Source organism: Berghia stephanieae, chromosome 11, assembly GCF_034508935.2.
Source record: "Berghia stephanieae isolate SIO BIC M18660-M18661 chromosome 11, UCSD_Bste_1.3, whole genome shotgun sequence".
Classification (NCBI taxonomy): domain Eukaryota; kingdom Metazoa; phylum Mollusca; class Gastropoda; order Nudibranchia; family Aeolidiidae; genus Berghia; species Berghia stephanieae.
The window spans coordinates 11,755,505-11,779,079 of NC_088370.1; the positions used below are offsets into that span (position 1 = coordinate 11,755,505).

The window sequence follows — 23,575 nt, forward strand, 5'->3', positions numbered from 1 at the left end:
ATGATAATGATAATAATAATAATAATAATAATAATAATAATAATAATAATAATAATAATAATAATGATAATAATAATAATGATAATAATAATAATAATAATAATAATAATAATAATAATAATAATAATAATAATAATAATAATAATAATAATAATAATAATAATAATAATAATAGTAATAATAAATATTTATTGTCCTAAAAAAAGTGGCAATTTGTCATTTGGTTATTTGGTTACACATTTATAACAATACAATATTGACATAGACACACTCACACAGATGCACACTAGCAACAAAGTAGTCATCGAAAATTTTTTTAAAAAATTCTGGTCTTACTGAAGGCAAATTTTATCATTCTAAAGCTATTTAAAGTGACTTTATCATTTTTTTCCCATTGGAAACTACGAATTTTTGAAATTTCAAGTAGGTAGCACCTTATAATGGGAAGGGAGGCGCTCATTGTGACTTTACCACCCCCCCCCCCCCCCCCCCCACACACACACCCATTCTCAAAACTAAGTACTCCGATAGCGTGCACTTGGAATCTATACCTGTTCCCTATTTAAACCATTCGTCTTTGTCCCACTTTTTTACTCTTTTGTAAATCTATAATTTTTTTAATTTTTTTTTTTACTAGATCTATCCCAATAGCTTCCTTTTCTTTTATAGCGCTGAAATTATCTACATGTGTCGCACGCGCCGATAAAACAAACAAAAATAAAACCGTGGTTCATCTTATAAATAATCGATTTCATAATCGCTAAAAGTCCCGACGTACTATGGCCCTCTTTAAAACACATCTCTTTCCAAGAATGACCTTGAACGAGAAAAATTAAAGTCCTTGATCGTTTCCTGGTACTCGGTTCCCTGTGTGTGTCTGTGTTCCATTGTCAAGACCAAAGTACAGTGTAAATACTGTCTAGAATTCCAAGGTTCCATTCCATCACATCCTGTCCTGGTCCTTTGACCTTTTTATAAATATACACAATATACATTTATTTATTTATTTATTTATTTATTTATTTATTTATTTTAACGAGACGGCAGAAAAAAGGTAGTCCTACAGAGCCATTTGACCCATAGAGCCCGAGTTCATCCCGGTTTCTAAAGCGTGAAAACGGACAATAGCAATTCCTCGCTATCCTTTGGATAGGACGCTAGTCTATCGCAAAGTACTTTCCGCCAAATCTAACAGACTCAGCTACCCATTTACTGCTGGGTGGACAGGGGGGTCAGAAAAAAAATATCGACTGCACCCGGGATCGATATTGGTCCTTTTGCGTGTGAAGAGAGTGCTCTAAATACTGAGCTATCGGGACCCCCGAGAGGGCAGAAAGGTGAACCAAAATTCTTTGGACTCGGACTTGTGACTAGTAATAGTAATATAAAGTTTCCTGTGTTTGTTGTGAGTGAATTACAGAAATGTTTTGCATCTATGACACACTAATTATTCGTAAACAGGAGAGGAAATTAATACAGTTTACAGTCGAGGCTATCGGGACCCTATACACAGTATGAAGTTGACGTCACTCGGGTCTTTGTTATTGTTTTTTTGCCATCCGCGTTTGTGAGTAATTCTCACTAAACTGTATTAACCTGACTATAAACGATCATGGTTACACAAAGTTCTGTGTGTTGGTCCTTTATACTTCCGGATGGCAATGTTATGAACTTCCTAGCAAAACGCATACTATCTATAGACAGTATGCGCTTGGCTAAGAAGCTTATAACATTGCCATCCGGAAGTATAACGGACCATCACACAAATCTGTGTGTATCCGTGAACGTTTATAGTCAGGTTAATCCAGTTCAGTGAGCATTACTCATAAACGCGGATGGCAAAAAACAACAACAAAGACCCGAGTGACGTCATCTTCGAACTATCTATAACCCTTCGTGTTTTATCGGTATTATAATGTATAGTGGTTAACCATAATATTTATAATTTAAATTCCAGACATGAGTAGTTTACTAGCATACATCCGTACTTCTCTATGAGGTATATAGGTATTTTTCTTCTTCTTTCTTCTTCTTCTTCTTCTTTCCTCTTCTTTCCTCTTTTTTCTTCTTCTTTCCTCTTCTTATTCGTCTTCGTCGTTGTCGTCGTCGTCGTCGTTAGAATTGCAGACATTACTTTTTGTGTCATCTTTTAACCCTATCTCTCTATCTATCTATCTATCTATCTATCTATCCATCCATCCATCCATCCATCCATCCATCCATCCATCCATCCATCCATCCATCCATCCATCCATCCATCCATCCATCCATCCATCCATCCATCCATCCATCCATCCATCCATCCATCCATCCATCCATCCATCCATCCATCCATCCATCCATCCATCCATCTATCTATCTATCTATCTATCTATCTATCTATCCATCCATCCATCTATCTATCTATCTATCTATCTATCTATCTATCTATCTATCTATCTATCTATCTATTTATCTTCTATCTATCTATCTATCTATCTGTCTGTCTGTCTATCTGTCTATCTGTCTATCTGTCTGTCTATCTGTCTATCTATCTGTCTATCAGCCTCCCTATTTTATTATATATTTTTTCCCCTTACGTCCTCCCAGTCACCATCGACGTTACCGCCATGATTCCGAGGAAGCTGAGGGGGAGGGGCCTGTGACTGGTGACTTCGATGACGTCGAAATGATGGACGAGAAGATCGCCGCCATGGTTCTGACGTCACTGTCTGTCAGCCCTACGTCACCCAAGATGGTATCTGGCCAGTTCCAGACGCCGAATAGCGGGGTGCCCGTGCCAATCAGAGGTAAAATTTCTATAATAATAATTCTTCTTCTTTTTCATCACCATCATCATCATCATCATCATCATCATCATCATCATCATCATCATCATCTTCTTCTTCTTCTTCTTCTACTACTACTCTTCCTCCTCATCCTACTCGTCCTCGTCCTCGTGATGATGATGATGATGATGATGATGATGATGATGATGATGATGATAATAATGCTTTTATTCATCCCCCATAAAAGGATAGTTGTGTACAAACGTATGTGTGTTAAAAGATAGATGGTCTAGATACAATTAATGAATTAAAGTGGTAACTTACAAGGTCTTACTTGCCAAAAGTAATAATAACAATATGCTTGAATCCGTATCCCTCCGTGGCCTTCCTAAAGCTACGATACATTATAATATTAATGTTACCGACATAATTGTATGGCATTTCCTTTTTACTTCCGCGCTCGAAGGCTCGAAGTTACTAGGTCAGGCTTTTTGTCAGTTTGTTTGTCAAACCGTGGTGAGCGAGTGAGTAAAAATTCTCCCCTACTGACACGACTCCACTCATCACTCTCTACAGTGCTGATTTTCTCGCCCACCGCTTCCCCTCCCAATCGTCACAGTTTTTCTCGCTTAAAAAAAATGTCTGGCTGTGTTGTGTTAGCCGAGTTTGTTGTGTGTTTTCAGAGTGCAGTGTGTAAGAGCAGTACATTTTTCATTACTTTTTTTTTGTATTTCAAAAACTAGGTCAGGGTGATTGGATTGTAGTGACATTGAGAAATTATTGATTTCTCTGGGAGCGAAAAGGGAAAAGGGGGTGGGGGTAGGTAGGGGAAAAAAAAAGGGGGGGGGGGGTGTATGAAGGAATGGAGGTGATTTTTATATCAGCCTTTGTTTTTTGTCTCACTCATTTATCACATGATCTTTTCCTCATTATCTTACGCCTAAGGGAGCGTTCACATATTACGTCATCAAAAATTTGCCCTTTTTAGACCCCCCCCCCTCCCCCAAGTCATCACTTGTCATCATGACCTGACCCCCCCCCCTCCCCCAACAGATGATGACGTCATCTAATTTAATAAAAACTAAAAGATAACTTTAATTTCACAATATTTATTATTCATTTTTCAAACCATAAACATTGATTATCAACGTTTGATAAAACACATTCAGACATTTTATTAATTTCAGAAACTGTTGATAATTTATGTTTTACGATACAATGGGGACATAAAATTTAAATTTGCAAAGATAAAATCTAACAAACATTATTTAAATTAGGCTACTTGGTGCAGGTGCTATTAAAAAATTTCAGAAAGTGTAATTTAAAATAGTATAGGAGGAAAATTATTTTATAGCATATTAGTCTTTTAGTGGAATGAATTTCTGTTTCAATTTCCAAACATAAAATTAATTGATTCAAAAATGTTTCTGCCTTGGACCTCTGGCAATGTACTATAAATAGTATCATCAATTTCATCTTCATCGTCATCACTTTCTCCCATTTGCTGTTCTTCTTGTATGCCGCATTTTCGTTAATGGTCTTTCATTGCTGTGATCGAGGAGTGATACAATGAACATTTAGGGCAAGTTCGCCTTTTGAGAAGTGATACCCCTTTCCCATCTTGTTTCTTGAGAGATGGGCAATACTCATCATAGCAATTTATCTTTAGCTGTTTTGAAAGGAACAAACTTTGAAATAGGCTTTCAAATCTTCCATTATTGCCTATCTCCAAAACATCATCACATGAAGCAAGTGGTACAGGTGGTGGCAGAAAACGCTCTGGAAAAAAAGATGAATAGTTAGTACGCCAAGGTTTGCAGCATGAGTTGTCACTGCATTTCACTATTTGCAGCAGATATTGGGATTGACGAATGTGTTTTATCTTCCAATCATCTGTTTCTTGAAATTGAAGTTTGGGTCTTGGATTTTCAGGTGGAGGGATGAATTTTCCAACTACTGGGTATCCATCTATTATCCACTCGGACCAAATATTGGCTAATATTTTTCCAGTAGCTTCAAAGTTCCTTTTTTCCAGATCAACATCAACAGTCTTGTTGCTTCCATCATGATGACGTCCATGAATATCAAATGGTAAGATGACAGATGCTGTATCCTTTGAAAGCGGTGCCATTCTTCTTTCCACCTCATTATAAGCACTGAAACCTGGAGCGTGTGTATAGACAAATACAGCATCAATATCCAGCGAGTGTCTGTCCGTTTTTTGGAGCCTCATCTGGACCACCATCCACTGAAACAAATACTAGGGGTTTGATTTGTCCATTAACTTTGCTGATGACGTCGAGTTGCCTGTTTTGATGACATCATCTTGGGTCTGACCCCCCCCCCCCCCCCCCCCCCATGTCAACACATGTCAACATTTGGTAGACCCCCCCTCCCCCCCTAGCTGATGACGTAATATGTGAACGCTCCCTAATGTTGTTGTTGTCTTTTTTTTATTTTGTTATATATATTAAGGTCACTCGATGCTCTGTTTAGCCAAAAAGCTCACAACATTTCGCCAGCAGGATAGAGCGTACCAACACACAAAGCTAGGCGTTTATAGATAGAATGCGCTTGGCCAAGGAGTTCACAACATTGCCATCCGGAAGTATAACGGACCAACACACAAACTCTGTGTAACCATGAACTTTTATAGTCTGGTTAATACAGTTTGGTGAGAACAACTCACAAACGCGGATGGCAAAAACAATAACAAAGGCCTGAGTGACGTCATCTGCATACTATCTATAGTTTGATTAATAGGGATCGTGGATAGCTCATACGGTAGAGTCACGCTCTCACCGGCCAGGCGGAGTTGTCGTACCAGTAAGGTCGCGGGTTCAAACCCCCATCACCGCCACGAATTTTAAAAATTCTGTTTGTCTTCTGGCACTTTCCTACTCGCCTCATCTCTTATAGTCTGATTAATACAGTTTAGTAAAGACTCCTCATAAAAATGGCTGGCTAAAAACATTAGCAAAGAGCTGAGTGACGTTAATTTCGTTCTATCTTCCCTCAATGCCAAAGCCGGATTTTCCGTACCAACACACAAAACTATGTATGCGTAGCTTTAAACGTTTATAGATGCTGTGCGCTTGGCCTAGAAACTCACAACAGTGCCATCCGGAAATGCAGCGGACCAACACACAAAAGTATGTGTAACATTGAACGTATATAGTCTGGTTCATAATACAGTTGAGTGAGAATTACTCATTAATATGGATGGCAAAAAAAAAAAAAAATAAAAAAAATAAAAAAAAAAACAATAACAAAGACCCGAATGACGTTAACTTCGTTCTATCTAGATCTGATTTATACAGTTTAATGAGAACTAACTACTCATATAAAATAGTTAGATTAAAAACGACAACAAAACGCTGAGGACGTCATCTTCTTTCTATCTTTTGATGCTGTGTGTGTAGCCAAAAAGCTCACAACATTCGCCAGCCGGAAATAACGTTCCAACGCACAAAACTCTTTAAACGTTTATAGTCTTATTGATAGAATGTAGTTAGAACTACTCATAAAAATGGTGGCTAAAAATAATAACAGAGAACCGAGTAACGTTAATTTCGGTCCTATCAATGCACTTCTTTGTTTACCATTAATCACTTGATCGAATGTAAAGAAAAACAAAGTGACTTTGTTTACCATTAATCACTTGACCGAATGAAAAGAAAAACAAAGTGAGCGAACCAATCAATTCTGGAAATTTAAATACTATCTATTGATAGTATGCGCTTGCCTAAGAAACTCACAACATTGCCACCCGGAATTATAACGGACCAACACACAAAACTATGTGTAACCTTAAACGTTTTTAGGCTGGTTAATACAGTTTAGTGAGAATTACTGATACATTTTAGATGGCAAATAACGATAACCAAAGACCAGAGTGACGTCATCTTCGTTCTATCTATAGCATATAATATGCGGCTGGGGGTGTTGCGACTATTTTACCTAAACTCATAGCATCAGTACATTTCGAAGCTACAGAAATCGGAGATAAGTGCCGATTCCGCTGGTCGATGTCATCGTTCTATATGAAATAAATATTTAAAATTTTCGTTTCGCAAACCATAGTGTTTTCCAACATGCTTTCTGTCTTTGTCTTGGAATGAGATTATTTGTTTTTTTCCCCTGGCCCTGGCCGGAGTCCTAGCTGGGAGGGAAACAGTCAAATGCATAGTTATTGTTTTGGGAGATGATATTTTTTTCCTTGTAAATCATCTCTCTGTTATGTATTATTATATTTGTTATTTTCAATGTATAATGTAAGCATTTGAGTGCATTCCTCCTTGTTGGATCTTGTGCTTGTGTCCAGATGAGACTTTATAGGTGATCTCAAACTAAGTACATTGGTGGTATGCTCTTGGAATCTACATCTGATCCCTATTTGTTCCCAGTTCCCCTTTGTCTTATCTGTTCTTGGGTGCTTTAAATGTAATTCTAGAAATTTTTACTATCCCATTTTCTTCCTTTTTACTGGCGCTGGTATAACCTAAATGTGTTGCAAGCGCCGTAAAACCCTTAAAAACAAACAAACAGCTTCGCAAACCTGGCACATGCTTCAACAATGTCACAACAGCTGTACTTAGATGCTTACCTTGAACTAATCTGATAACGAAATATACCGACAGAAGTGATTAAAAGAAACTTTTAAGTACCAGTTTGTTTTGCTGATAGTGCGTGTATGCTTGTTTAAATGTCATTTTAACATCTAAATCGGTGTCAAGTATTGTTTTTTTTTAAAATTTATGCACAGAATGACCTTCTTCTTCTTCTTCTTCTTCTTCTTCTTCTTCTTCTTCTTCTTCTTCTTCTTCTTCTTCTTCTTCCTCTTCTTCTTCTTCTTCTTCTTCTTCTTCTTCTTCTTCTTCTTCTTCTTCTTCTTCTTCTTCTTCTTCTTCTTCTTCTTCTTCTTCTTCTTCTTCTTCTTCTTCTTCTTATCTCTCTCTCTTTCTTTCTCTCTCTAGATTTCAACAAAACGTTTGTTTATTCTTTTGGTCAGGTTTTTGGGAGTTGACTCCTCTTTACTTACCAGATCTTCCCCGTACTTTGTTTTATATAGATAATCATAAGCATGCACAATAAAGTGCCTTTTAGCAATTTCCATACACCATAAAGTGCCTTTCCACAATTTCCATACACAATAATATAGTGCCTCTCCCTTTCCACAATTTCCATGCACAATAATGTGCCTTTCCACAATTTCCAAGCACAATATAGTGCTTTTTCACAATTTCCAAGCACAATATAGTGCCTTTTCAAGATTTCCATTCAGAATATTGTGCCTCTCCACAATCTCCATGCACAAAATAGTGCATTTCCACAATTTCCATTCACAATAAAATGCTTCTCCCTTTCCACAATTTCCAAACACAATATTGTACCTTTCCACAGTTTCCAAGCACAATATAGTGCCTCTCATCTTTCCACAACTTCCAGGCACAATATAGTGCCTTTTCACGAATTCCATGTAGAATACAGAGCCATTCCGCTTAGTGCTGGTGCGAAATACAGTGCTTTGTTTTCCCTCATCGTATAACCTGGAATCCAATTTACCATACATTTTAGAAATATAAATATTAAAAGTAGAATAGTAGGCGCTCCACTATATATTATTACTTACGCTCCTATAATGCTCGCCCCGGAATCACTACCATCACCTGTACCGTACGTCATCATCATCATCATCATCATCATCATCATCATCATCATCATCATCATGGCCATCATCATCATCATCATCATCATCATCATCATCATCATAGCCATCCTAATCATCATCATCATCATCATCGTCGTCGTCGTCGTCGTCCTCCTCCTCCTCCTCTTCATCATCATCATCGTCGTCGTCCTCCTCATCATCATCATCGTCATCATGATCATCATCATGATCATGATCATCGTCATCATCATCATCATCATCATCATCATCATCATCATCACCACCACCACCACCACCACCACCACATCAGCATCATTATCAATATTTCCAACTTCCTCCAGGTCGAGACACTCCCCAAGACTCGACCCACGGTCACTTCCCTTACCCCGACAGCCACCTGTCCAGCAGTGTGGCCAGCAGTGGCTTCTACAGTGGTCACTCCGAGAGAGACGATTCCTCGCCTCCATTGCCGCCTCTCAGCGAGAGCGCCCCGGCTACCATTGAGTTCAAACCTCCGACCCCTGGATCCGACGATGACAGCTCTAACAGCTCGGGCAGGCTTATGATAGATGAAGCGGTGAGTATTGAAAACAGTGCTGTCTGTTGTGACCGTCTAAATGCCCTCCGCCTCAATGCCCGTTTCACTCGAAGGTATTTGCTGTTTGTTAGCTGACACCCCCCCCCCCCCCCACCTTTTTTTCTTTTGTGTTTGCTTTTTATTTTTGTTTTCTTTTTTCTTTTATTTTCTTTAAGTGGTGGGAATGGAGGGGGTGGGGGGTGGGTGGTCCCCCTTATCATCGGGTAATTTGACGGCGACTACTATATTATTGTTTAAAGTTATAAATTGGTTTCAGAATTCTGCATTGTATGGCATCTAAAGTTTTATGATGGACATTTTTGTAACGCGGTTTATTTACCATAAATGAATGGTAGTTTCAAATGGGCAGGGCACTTTTATACTTTTATTTTGATGATGATGAATTGTGACATTTATTTAAAGGTTAAAACTCGTCTACCTTTTAACCAGACTTCTCAAAGTCCCAGTTTTGAGATCTTTTGCCAAGATGTGTCATTTAAATTGATCCATATTAATTTGAAGGTTGCGTTTTCTGGCCAGATTTTTTAATGCACGTCTTTCCTGTGTACGGCAGTTGGCAAGTTTAACACATATCTACCGTACTGGCTTTGGATGTTACCGAAAAAAGTACTTGTAGAAAAATAATGCTTACCAGGCGATCTAATCTATATAGAAAGAAGACGGGCAAGGTCAATAGATAGTTCGAAGATGACGTCAACCAGGTCTTTGTTATTGTTTTTTGCCATCCGCGTTTATGCTCACTGAACTGTATTAACCTGACTATAAACGTTCATGGATACACACAGTTTTGTGTGTTGGTCCGTTATACTTCCGGATGGCAATGTTATGAGCTTCTTAGCCAAGCACATACTATCTATAAATTTGAACCTAAAATTTTATTCATGTTTTAAAAGGTTATTAAAAATTCTTTGTTCCCCTAGCTAGTGCATCTTTCCTTTCAATACTCTTCAACAGTCGTAACGTCACTTCCTTCCTAATGACACATGGTAACTTAGTAACACTGGCTCTAAACTATCGGAACAATGGCGGACGCCCGTATGAAATATTTCTCCGGCGAGCATAAAAGCGTTTCCATTGGAAAAAAAAACTCATTGAGCTTTTATATAGCGCAATATCCACTTAACGTGCTCAAAGCGCTTTACAACTCATACATTTGATAATGTTTTGACTTTTACACATTCTGGTCACAAGGCATATGAAAAGTTCTAGCCTGCATGAAGAATAAAAAGTAATGATTTTCTTTGTTTAGAACCAAGATGGCCGCCGTTGCCGGGCGGCGTGACATCAGACTACTGAATCCAATTTGGAGTCAATAGATAAGTAACCAGCATTTGTATACGCTCTGTATTCTCGTGACAGTAAAACTGTTATTTTAAATTGAATGTCAGTCATAAGTTATGATCTCATTATAGAAGTCATGGGGGCCCTTTTCTTCTTTTTCGTCTTCTTCTTCTTCTTCTTCTTCTTCTTCTTCTTCTTCTTCTTCTTCTTCTTCTTCTTCTTCTTCTTCTTCTTCTTCTTCTTTTTCTTCTTTTTCGTCGTCGTCGTCGTCGTCTTCTTTCTTCTTCTTTCTTCTTCTTCTTCTTCTTCTTCTTCTTCTTCTTCTTCTTCTTCTTCTTCTTCTTCTTCTTCTTCTTCTTCTTCTTCTTCTTCTTCTTCTTCTTCTTCTTCTTCTTCTCTTCCTCTTCTTCTTCTTCTTCTTCTTTATATATATATATATATATATATATATATATATATATATATATATATATATATATATATATATAAGGAGAGATAAAGAGGGAGGGAGAGAGAGAGAGAGAGAGAGAGAGAGAGAGAGAGAGAGAGAGAGAGAGAGAGAGAGAGAGAGAGAGAGAGACAGACAGACAGACAGATCGATAGGTAGATGGATAGATAGATAGAAGGAGAAAGGGGGGGGGGGGGGGGTGTTAAAAATAAACAGTGCTTTGCCTTCTTCGTAGTCAATGGTGAAAGTCATTTTTTAATTATTATTTTTTTTTTGGCAGTATTGCCAAGATATATTATAATAATATATGTGTGTAGGTAGTATTCGTAACTGTTAATATACACTATGGCAACCTCCCCACCCTTTGTTTTTCACCCTACTTAGCTGTCTGCTTGTTGAAGATTGTAGATGACGAAAATGTTTAACACTGACAATCCTATTGTTCTGTAATTTGCCAGCCAGAGAAAGGCACACTTTTGTTTTAACATTCGATGGAAGTCTCTAAGTTGTAACCGTTCAACTTCAACTGTTGGTTTTGAGAAAAAGCTTGGATGAGATACCTAGAGATTATGATATTAAATACATTATGATATACCAACAGCTGTTCTCTCTCTCTCTCTCTCTCTCTCTCTCTCTCTCTCTCTCTCTCTCTCTCTCTCTCTCTTCTCTTCTCTTTCTATCTCTCTCGTTGATAGCCTAGATTGTTGCAATGTATCGTTAGCTTTTAACAATCGAGGCCTTGAACGTTTCACCACCCACCAACACCCGCCCGTCCAAAGTGCTGTGCTTGCTCTACATAATTTTCTTAGCCTACTTTTATTGAGTAATGCAGCTGACCCCAGGAAACGCGCTGACCCAGTTTCGGGACTACTTGCCTCACTTTGTTTATCTGACGGTCATGTGTATGTGTGTGTGTGTTGACTCAATGAGGTCATCTTCTCGGGACAACACATTTTTGACTGATCTTGAACTTTGTTTCCCATATTTATTACCACTTTCTTCCTTTCCAATCTTTATATTTATAGAACATAATTTTTAAAATCAAATTACCGGAAAATGTCAAGTTTTCATTCGGAAACATATTACACGGAACTATATTTCTTCAGCATTGTTTACATTCCTGTTTTTTCCCCGTATATATCAATCCGCCATTTCGCTTCCAATCACTGAAGTGCTTCCAAAACAACATCAATGTTTTTCTTCACGAGAACCCAACTAAAGTCGATCGTAGGCGGGTGTCAGCTATAAAATAAATGTAGATAATGATCTGCATTAGAGTCGCTTTTTCGAATTAGGTTTTCGTCCATTTTGTAAAAAAAAAATAAATGAATAACAGCCTTCATACTCTACCTTATGTTATTTTCGTCGACTGTGACCTCGAAATAGCATTCAGCGGTTGGTGTACACTGACGTTTGACATGACGGGCCGATTATGCGGAGTTATTTTTAGTAACGAGCACATGAGGTGGATGTGTTTTTGTTTTGTGATCGTGCCGGCCGGTGTGCAAAAGCAAAGCGAGCTCTTTTGCCAATGTAGCTGACAACTGTTACTGTTGTCAAGGATAGATGGCTTGATTGAACCATAGAGTCACTAAACACTAGTTTATTTCCTCTTTGGCTCGAACTGATTTGATAGGCTAATAATGTTGAGCTGTCATATTATATCTTTTTTACATGCTTGTCACCCCATTTCTCTTTTATTTATGCTTCTCTATGACAACTTGTCACAGAAAAAACAAAACAAAACAAACTTAATTTAAAGTAAGGAAACTGAGCAACGTACAGTAGGTGCCAATTCTTCAAAAATCCGAACAGATTTTTTTGTCCTCAATTACAACAAAAAAGAATTAAATTTTATACTATCTAACCAGGGAATCAATATGACATTAGCTATTTACTATAGATAGTATGCGCTTGGCTAAGGAGTTCATAACATTGCCATCCGGAAGTATAACGGACCAACACACAAAACTGTGTGTATGCATTAACGGTTATAGTCGGGTTAATACAGTTCAGTGAGCATTACTCATAAACGCGGATGGCAAAAAACAATAACAAAGACCGGAGTGACGTCATCTTCGAACTATCTATAGATAGTATGCTTGGCTAAGAAGCTCTTAACATTGCTATCCGGAAGTATAACGGACCAACACATAAAACTGTGTGTAACCATGAACTTATATAGTGTGGTTGATACAGTTTAGTGAGTATCACTCACAAACGCGGATAGCAAAATACAATAACAAAGGCTTGAGTGACGTCATCTTCGTTCTATTTATAGATAGAATGCGCTTGGCCAAGGAGTTCACAACATTGCCATCCGGAAGTATAACGGACCAACACACAAACTCTGTGTAACCATGAACTCTTATAGTCTTGTTAATACAGTTTAGATAGAACAACTCACAAACGCGGATGGCAAAAACAATAACAAAGGCCTGAGTGACGTCATCTGCATACTATCTTTAGGTGAATCGAAGATTTTGGGTCACTCATATTTTATGATGCTTTTTGTAGTCCAGAGTTGTAAATGAATAATGTATCTAAAACTAACACTGTTATGGCACAATTAATAATGTAAATGTTTATATTTGCTGTTGGGACATTTTTATTGGTCCTTTTTTTCTTTTTATTGTTTTTCTGTACCATTTGTTTGCATTATATATATATATATATATATATATATATATATATATATATATATATATATATATATATATATATATATATATATATCAAGAGTTGGAGAGAGAGAGTGTGTGTGTGTGTGTGAGAGAGAGAGAGAGAGAGAGAGAGAGAGAGAGAGAGAGAGAGAGAGAGGGGTAGAAGTAGCTTTCGTGATGGTAGCAGTAGTAGTAGTAGTAGTAGTAGTAGTAGTAGTAGTAGTAGTAGTAGTAGTAGTAGTAGTAGTAGTGGCCGTGCTAGTAGTAGTAATGGTGATAGTGGTGGTAGTATATGTACCATGTGTTTGTGGAGAGAGAGAGAGAGAGAGAGAGAGAGAGAGAGAGAGAGAGAGAGAGAGAGTAGAAGTAGCTTTCGTGATGGTGGTAGTAGTAGTAGTAGTAGTTAGTAGTTAGCAGTAATAGTAGTAGCAGTAGTAGCAGTAGTGCAAACACACACAAATACACACACAGACACACGCACACACACACACACACACAAACACCCACATACAAATATATTAACAGTTACAATTTTCTTCCTTCTTTATATTTTTTACTCCAGAAAGAGGAATCAGTGATCTATCAATGTACTTGGAGGGGATGCAAACAGAAGGAGTCAACGACCAATGCCATTGAGCGACACATCAGGAGGGCCCATTTCAAGTGAGTCATAATTTTAAAGTAGTTTCTGTTTAGAACAATGTCAGGATGTCTTTGGTGCGTCTCGTCTTCCAACAAACTCAAGTAATAAATAACAATGTTAAATTGACTGTAAGCTGCGATTTAATTACAAAAACAGATCAAATGAACATTTTGGGCAGGAAATAGTATGCTCCTATGTAAGGAAGCACGAATTAAACTAGATTTTTATTTTAATTCTATTTTTCTATTTTAATTCGTGCTTCCTTACAAAGGAGCATACTATTTCCTGCCCATCAATGATTTGTTTATTTATCTTGACAACGCCACTACCACATTATCTCATTCATCTGTGGTGTTTCATTCATCCTGTTTTGTTGATAAAGGGGAAACCCGAAATGTTCATTTGAACGGTTTTTATAATTAAATCGAAGCTTACATTCAATTTAACATTGTTATTTCTTTGAGCTTCGAGCAGCAACATTTACACAACAAAATCAAGCAATGTCAGTACATATTGGGACGCATGGTTAGGGTTACAAAAACTCTGGCCCTGTCATTGTGTCCTTGGTTAAAGTAACCATAGACACTTCACCCCTCTCGACTCCTGTGGGAATGAGTACCCGATTATGGGGCAAAAACAAAAAGGATGTCTAACAGGTAACATGCGTTTCATGCATTCAAAATTTGACTCCTCTGTTTATTTTGAGATGAATATTGGTTGCGTCAGATAGACCATATAATTATCAACAGAAAATGGAAGAACAGTTTAAACGATGTCAGAGTCAGACGATTGGCAGACATTGGAAGTGACCACCATCTTGTCACAGCCAAAATCTCTTCTAAATTGATGAAAACAAAAATAACAAAACAGAAGGAGAAACGTTTCAACACAGATAAATTGAAAATCCCAGATATCCAAAACAATTTCAATATCTCAGTAAGAAACAAATTCAGTGCAATACAAGATATTACAAACATGACAATCCAAGATTTCAACCACGTCATGCAGGAAAGTGCCACTGAACACTTAGGACACAATAAACCCAATACAGAGAATTGGATATCAGCAAGGTCATGGGAGCTCATTAACCAAAGAAAATCAATCAAACTAAATCTCCTGAACGCTAAATCCCCCCGATTGAAAGAAAGGCTATCCAGTGAATACTCATTGAAGGATAAAGAAGTGAAAAAATCCACAAGGAAAGACAAAAGAGATTTTGCAGAAAATTTAGCAACTGAAGCAGAAAATGCAGCTGTAAGACAAGACACACAAACGCTATACAAAATCACAAAAAAACTCTCAGGAAACAGAAGTTATGGTCAAGAGAAACCATTAAAATCCCAAGATGGTAGTGTCATCACAGATGAAAAGGAGAAAATTGAAAGATGGAGAGAATATTTCGCAAACCTTCTGAACAGACCAGACCCATCTTCTTACACAGATATCCCAGAAGCAGAAATGGACGTAGAGGTTAATCTTGGTCCAATCACTGAGCATGAGGTGCACGAGGCAATACAACAACAAAAAAAATGGCAAGGCCCCAGGTATTGACAAAATCAGTGCGGAAATGCTTAAAGCGAACTCGCAAGAAATGTCCAAAAAATTCTCAGTAAATTGTTCACCAACATTTGAGAAAAGGAAGAAATACCAGAGGATTGGCAGAAAGGCATCATCCATAAAATAGCCAAGAAAGGAGACCTGGGAAATTGTGCTAACTGGCGTGGAATCACACTCCTGACCGTAACGAGCAAAATTTTTAATAGAATCCTTCTGAAAAGAATCTCACCTCACATTGAAAACATTCTGAGAAAAGAGCAGGCAGGGTTCAGAAAAGGGAAGTCATGTAGTGACCACATATTTACCCTGAGACAAATCCTGGAGCAAAGCATTGAATGGAACAGCCCCCTCTACACAATTTTTGTCGATTTTGAAAAAGCCTTTGACAGCTTACACAGAGAGTCCCTGTGGAAAATACTCCGCCATTATGGTATACCGATGAAGATAGTCAACTTAATCAAAGCAATGTACAGCAACTACCAATGCCAAGTGATCTGTGGTAACAATTTAACAGACAGCTTTAATGTAACAACTGGTGTAAAACAAGGCTGCATACTCTCCCCACTTCTGTTTATCCTGGCTCTAGACTGGCTCATGAAAAATACAACTGATGGTAAGAAGAGAGGCATTCGCTGGACACTGACATCCTTTCTGGAAGATATAGACTACGCAGATGATATCGCATTAGTTTCCAGTACACACAGAGACGCCTCAGAGAAACTAAACGCACTACACAAGAACGCCTCGAAAATTGGACTGAAAATAAATTTCGATAAGACTGTGTACATTAGGGTGAATCCAAAACATGACAGTGAAATTAGGATAGTTGAACATATAATTGAAGAGGTAACAGAGTTCTCCTACCTCGGATCCAAAATAACAGATGACGGAAATGCAGAACACGATATCAAGCACAGAATTCAAAAAGCAAACCAGGCTTTCGGCATGCTGAAAAACTTTTGGAAATCAAAACAAATAATGAGAAAGACAAAGCTGAAAATATACAAGAGCAATGTTTTAAGTGTATTGCTTTATGGAAGTGAAAGCTGGAAAATGACATCCTCCTTAATACAGAAACTAGAAGCCTTTCAGAACAAGTGTTTAAAAAGAATTTTTAATTTATTTTGGCCTACAAAAATAAGAACAGTGGATCTATTAAAGAAAGCTGACTGCACTAGCATTGATAGCCAAATAAAAAGAAGAAGATGGCGTTGGCTGGGTCATGTGGCTAGAATGGAAAAAGGGTCACTTCCCAAGACAGCCTTGTACTGGACAGCAGATGGGAAGAGAAAGCGGGGAAGACCCAAAGAAACCTGGCGAAGGACCATGGAGAAAGAATTAAAGGAAGCAGGTCTGTCCTGGAATACAGCCACCGCAAAAGCAGCCGATCGCAAAAAATGGAGATGTCTGGTGGATGCCCTATGTGCCTCAAGGCCCGAAGAGGATGAAGTAGTAAGTACTGGTTGCGTATGTAATTTTCTTACAATCTTTTTTGTATGTGTATGTGTGTTTGTGTGTGTGTTTGTGTGTGCTTGTTTAATGGATTTATGTGTGTATGCGTGTTTGTGTGTTTTGTTTTTTTTAAATGAAGTATAAGACGTTACGTTACGTTACGCTGACGCTACTGTCCTGTTGGCGGAAAGTAAGGAAGACCTACAGAAGCTAATTTCAAAAGTGAACGAAGAGAGTAAAGAAAAGGGGCTGTTCATGAATGCGAAGAAGACAAAAACAATGGTGATAACAAAAAAGAAAGAGCCCATAGACATAGATATAGAAATAGAAGAGTGTCCAGTGGAACAAGTAAAGGAGTTCACGTACTTGGGGCAGTTGGTAACATCCGATGCAAAGTCTGACAAAGAGATCAGGAGACGAATAATGCTGGCCAAAAATGCGTTCATGAAACTAAAGCCAATCCTCAACAACACAAATATCTCCATCAGAACACGAATGAGATGCACCAAATGCTATGTGTGGTCCATTTTCTTTTATGGTTGTGAAACGTGGACACTAACCGCACAGACAGAACAACGTATTGAAGCTTTTGAGATGTGGACGTACAGGAGAATACTGAAAATACCTTGGACAGCAAGAAAAACAAACATCGAAGTCCTCGACCTAATGGGCCAAAAACAAAAAGAACTTCTTTTGACTGAAGCACAAAAAGCTGTCATATTTTGGACATATGCGAAGACATGATAGTCTCGAAAAAAGGATAATGGAGGGAAGAATTGAGGGAAAGAGAGGCAGAGGAAGACAAAGGAAATCCTGGACAGATGGCATCAAGGAAGCTACAGGACGGCGCATGGCAGACTGTAACGAGGCTGCAATGGACCGTGAAGGATGGAAAGCCATGACATCCGACCTCTGGAAAGAAATGGAACCCGACAACAACAACAACAACATAAGACGTCAATGATTTTTTAAAAATCATTTACTTCAGGGTTGAATGGGCAAGGGTTCAAATCCCAATGGAAGGAGGCTCTTCAATTTGTTTCTCATACGTAATGAATTTTAAAGACTGTGGCCAACTCTCCACAATAGTGAACAATTACACATATACCTCTTAGTCTTTGAAATGAAAATGTTTCTGCTCGAAGAAATAACTAACAGTAGGAAATTAATTGGAAGCTACAATTTTTTCAACGAAGACAGATAACATAGACGTTTCGGGTTTTTTGTTGTCTTTATCAACACTAAAGATGAGTGTTAGATGTACATAACTCAATGAATGAAACACTAAAGATGAATGAGAGATGTACAAAACATTATGAATGAAACACTAAGGATGAATGAGAGATGTACAAAACACAATGAATGAAACACTCTCATTCGTCCTAAGTGCTTCAGATGAATGAGAGATGTACAAAACACAATGAATGAAACACTCTCATTCGTCCTTAGTGCTTCATTCATCATGTTTTGTTGATAAAGGGGCGTCCACATTATCTGTCTTTGTTGAATAAATTGAGGCTTCCTTTTCCTTTGCTATTGTTATTTACCTCTTATCCTTAACTATAAAGAGAATTTTAAAATACCTGCAGTTTAAGTCAATAGCAACCAAACATGTTATTGCTCTTCTGTTGTTGTCTTTTGATTGAGCATATAAATGTGTCAAGCCCTTAAAAAATAACCCAACTTAAAACTAAAGAAATTGAACAGAAACTGAAAATGAGATTAAGATTCAAAAACTTTCTTTGAACACACTTTTATTCGAACTTTGACCTTTTTACTACAAAGCAATACTCTATTTTATATTTCCAGTCGAGACAGTGACATTGAGCTGTCAGATGACGATGAAGACTTTTACTACACAGAAGTCGATGTATCGCCTCACTCCATCAGCACGATGACCAAATCATTTGCTGCTATGAACACCTTTTCATCGTCTTATGATGATCATGTGACCAATGCTGTAATGGTGGACAAGAGACATCGACGTTCAAGCGTTGACAACAACAGCACAACAAGTGGTTACAGCAGCAGTGGTCGTAGCAGTGTAGGAGTTACCGTAGGAGTTCCCATCACTGGTGGAGTTTTCGACCACAACTATCAGAGGAAGGTATGGGAATTTTTTGAGCTGAAAGAATGTGGAACCAGTTGCTGTAAACCATTTAAAGTTGAAAGTTTTATTACAGTAATACATTATAAGACAACGTAGAGACTTTTGAAATTTTGGCATTTGTTTCACATTCATGTTCATCATTGCTTTTTTGATACCAAAACGATCACTTATGCATATTTAATTGGAAAATTTATAAGTTTTTGTTGGGCCCAATTTGACCAATTTCGGATTTTTTCCTCCAGATTTGAAATTATTTAACCAAAATTGTTCAGCTTAAGCGATTTTCTCAGAAATGGATATATGTGACCAATTTAAACTCCACTGCATTTTGAAGTTATGATTCCTGTAAATAAGAGTAGAATTCATGCATTTTTATTGAGTACAATGCAGATTTTTTCCCATAAAATTTGAAGGCAAGAAATTAATTAATTTTTTTCAACACAAAGTGGTTGAAGGATCCATTTATTATCTAAATATATATTTTCTCAGCAGCAGACGTCCCAACACAAACCAGCTCAAGCCAGTTCCGTCCCATCCAATGGCCCGGCCTTCCTCAAGTCCCAAGACTCCACCAGCATCCCAATATCCATCTCAGAGAGTCAGATTAAAAGATCTCTCTCATGGCAAATCCACCCTACTTCTCCTGGAAACTTGGTGAGTTGATACTTTCGGGGTGAAACAGGGTAAAAAAAATTTTGGCCAGCATTTTTTGTCATTTTGACACTAGAGATAAATGATAAATGCCGACTGATGTAAAGGAGGACATAGAAACAGTTTTATTGGCAAAAAAAACGTGAGTGACCTTATATATATATATATATATATATATATATATATATATATATATATATATATATATATATATATATATATATATATATATATTGTGGAGCCAGAGTTTTATCTCCATATTTTTTTTCTTTTTTTTTTGGCATGTAGTGGGCAATAACAATCGAATGCTACTCAGTATTTAGGACCTACGTCTATCACAACAAATTTACCCCATCAGATCATATTTTAGATACTCCATCATTGTCTGGTTGACAAGGAGATTAGAAAAAGCATTTTGACACAAGGCAGATCAACCGGATTTCTTAACTTGGGAGTTTGGTGTTCTATCCACAGAGTGATATGATTCCTACACCTCTCTAGTAGCACTTCAGAGCCATTTCTATTTGCTGAAGCATTTAACGGACAGTAACAATTGCTTGCTACCTTTATGATAAGATGCTTGTCTATCGCAAATTAAATTTTGCGGGTGGTTGGATGGGAGCATCACCCTTGAATCATATACCTATGATGTTCGCATGGGTGTACGATCCGATAGTGATGTCGTTTCTTCTTCTCTTTACTAGCCTATCCTGCTTCTTTGGTTTGTGATTGTATTTTTGACAGGGGATATTTTTTTTCCTGTAAATCTTCTGCCTGTTTGTCCTTGGTTATTTATAATTTAGCTTATGATATCTTTAGGTTATGCTTTTGATTGACATTTGTACGATTTTTGTTGGATTGCTTGTTTTTTTGTTTCAGCGGTCTCTCATATAACCTCAATTGTGTTGGAAGAGACCTAAAGCAACAAACAAATAAAAAAAAAAGCAAATTAAATTCCTTAAGATCTCACAGATCCAACTGATAAAGGGACAGAAGGTCTGAAAAACCCTTGACCAAACCCTTGTCTGATATCAGTCTCCTTGTTCGTGATTCATATTCCTTTTATTTAAAAAAAAATCTTTTCTAGTACAAGAAATAGATAACACCATTGGAGTCAATACAACACTGAAGGTAAATTTAATGTAAACCTTTGGGGAGGTTAAATATAATTTCATAACAAATGAAATAAAATTTAATCAAATTTTATAATTCCGCCTTTATAATTTTTATCTCAATTTTTGGCTTTTTAGTTTATTACAGTATAGTGTCAAAATGAGGTGGATGGTTGCCAATAAAATATTTGGCCTCAAGCCATTTTTTCCACCAATAATTTTACTTTCTTTTTTTCTTGTTTATTCAATCTGTCTTCAGATTTCCCCACCCATCCGACCCACCAAGCATCAGGAGAGATTATACCAACATCAGGCTCAATCTCCCAAGTCCAGCATCCCACCAACTTCCTTCAAGACAGCTCAGCATCGCAGACCCCGTAGTGAAGTAAGAAAGTGCCGAAAGGTATACGGAATGGAGCACAGAGACCAGTGGTGTACCCAGTGCAAATGGAAGAAAGCCTGCACCCGCTTCGTTGAATGAGCAAATAATAAAAACTGTGGAACATTTAGAAACAGTAAAAACAAAGTATAACATGCCATCCACAATAAAGAGGAAGAACAAGATTCTGGATAAAAAGATTTCGTTTTGGATTTGATAAGAAAGCATTGCTTGAAATTAAGTCGTGAAACAGTTTTGAGGGGCAAAGCTTAAAAAGTTTTTCTAACAAACTAGAAGTTAGATAATGGTCTTATGGACATGCTTTTCCCTAGAATGAAATTTTGATTCATTTAATTTTAATGCCCGCATTGACAGATGCGATGATTTGTGATTTCAATTTCAGGTAATTATGAGGTTGAGTTAAATGACAATAATTATGTTTTCAAAATACATATTGTAAGTGTATTTTATCAAATAGTTGATAAAACTATGACACTGCAATCTGTATGCTATAACACGTCATATGTAGTGATAAAATTATGATGTGTGAAGGATTGATCTTTTGATAGACAAGATGGAGAGAGAGAAAGAGATGTTTTGTTGTACCGATCATTTACTGATAAGATGAGTATTAAAGAGGATAAGAAAGTATGAATAATAAAAAGTATTTTTTAGAACCATAAGGCCTATGAAATACTGGTTGTAACGTTAAACAGAGAGTAGCAATTGCTTGTTACCTTTAGATAGCACTCTACACTATCGCTAACAGACCCATCTACCCAATTACTGCTGGGTGGACATGAGAGTTAGCAGGATCAAAACCATTCCCTTGGTGTGTATCGTGAATTCACTTTGGGCTCCCCAAAATGTAATGAATTTTTTGTTGGTTTTTATAATTTTTTTTTCAATTTTTTTTATTATTGAGAGATTGCAGTAGAATGAGTCTTTCAAAACGTGTACGAAGTTAGGAAAATATAATCCAAATGGTATTCGGTTTTCTACTCCCCATGCCATAAAACAAATAACAAGTTTGACTTTGTTAATCTGTCCTTTGTCACAACCCATAAATATGCTCAACAAAGTAGGCAGTGAAGCTTCCATGACTTCGATCATGAAAATCCCACTTCCTCTTCACAGCATTTGATACAGTTCAATTGGTGAGCAATGTTAGGAAGATATTAAAATTGCTTAGGACGTTCAACTTTGTTATTCTGTCCTTTGTCACAACCCATAAATCTGCTCAACAAAATAGGCAGTGAAGCTTCCATGACGTTGATCATGATAATCCCACTTCCTCTTCACAGCATGAGATACAGTTCAATTGGTGAGCAACAACATTAGGAGGATATTAAAATTGCTAAGGACCATTTTTTCAAAAGTAAAAAAAGAGGGGAAGAAAGACTGAAACTATAATGAGTTAGTTTGACCAAGAAGTATTGGACCGAACCAGGATGGCATTAAGATCAGTAAATAACAGGACTATGGTAAAAAAAAAACTTTTTTGAATCGAACACAATGTTCAGGTATTGTACATCTAATGGTTCTGAAAGCTTTAATGTAAAAGGTAAGGACCAATTTCTTATTTTGTTGGATTAATCAGGAGATACAATTCTCTTTAAGTTTGAGCTTAGATATTCGTCTCAAACTTATGGTTAAAAAAGGAATAAAATCTTTTTTTAAATGATATTTCGGATGAAATATGTCAAATATAATTTTTAAGTTAAAATGTAGAGAAATGAAAAGTTTTAGTTATTGTCATATTGAGAAATTATATCTATTGCCCTTTATAAAACATGTAAATATGTAACCAAAGTCTCATATTTCTCACCATATTTCAAGATTTTTTGGCATCTAAATCACCCAGACAAATACTAATACCATTTCGAGGCAGTAAGCATTATATATACATCCTTTCTTGGCAGCTGCTTTTATTTCACAATCAACTATCTGTTTCTCAGAAATTGTTAATAATTTTAAACTGGAATTATCGATATGCAGACAAATTGTCAGATTTATCAAGGTTCCCTCATTGCAATTGGATCTCTGTTAAGATTAAAATTATGCTTGCTTTTGGATCTCTTGACTTCAAAAGTAAGAAACGTGATAGAACCAAATGTCTTCGTAAAAGAACAAACAACCAAACGAGGAATGATCAGAGCCTAAATCTTTTTTCTTTTTTTTTTTCTTTTTTTTTTTTTTGCCAAGAGCAAGAACCATAAAGATGGGAATATGATATGTAAAA

At 37.0% G+C, this 23,575-nt stretch overlaps 1 protein-coding gene across 2 annotated transcripts in view; it reads left to right on the forward strand.

The window, feature by feature from the left end:
- Positions 1-22,829, forward strand: part of LOC144956745 (zinc finger protein 704-like) — a 38,327-nt gene extending 15,498 nt beyond the window's left edge. The window contains exons 2-7 of one of the 2 annotated variants that reach the window (XM_078887424.1): positions 2,590-2,789; positions 8,781-9,016; positions 13,992-14,092; positions 18,891-19,188; positions 19,681-19,845; positions 21,214-22,829. In XM_078887424.1, coding sequence (XP_078743550.1) covers positions 2,590-2,789; positions 8,781-9,016; positions 13,992-14,092; positions 18,891-19,188; positions 19,681-19,845; positions 21,214-21,435 — 1,222 coding nt within the window. In that variant the 3' untranslated portion in view covers positions 21,436-22,829. The remainder of the gene's footprint in view (positions 1-2,589; positions 2,790-8,780; positions 9,017-13,991; positions 14,093-18,890; positions 19,189-19,680; positions 19,846-21,213) is intronic. The other variant, XM_078887425.1, reaches the window with a different exon arrangement.
- Positions 22,830-23,575: the final 746 nt, after the last annotated feature.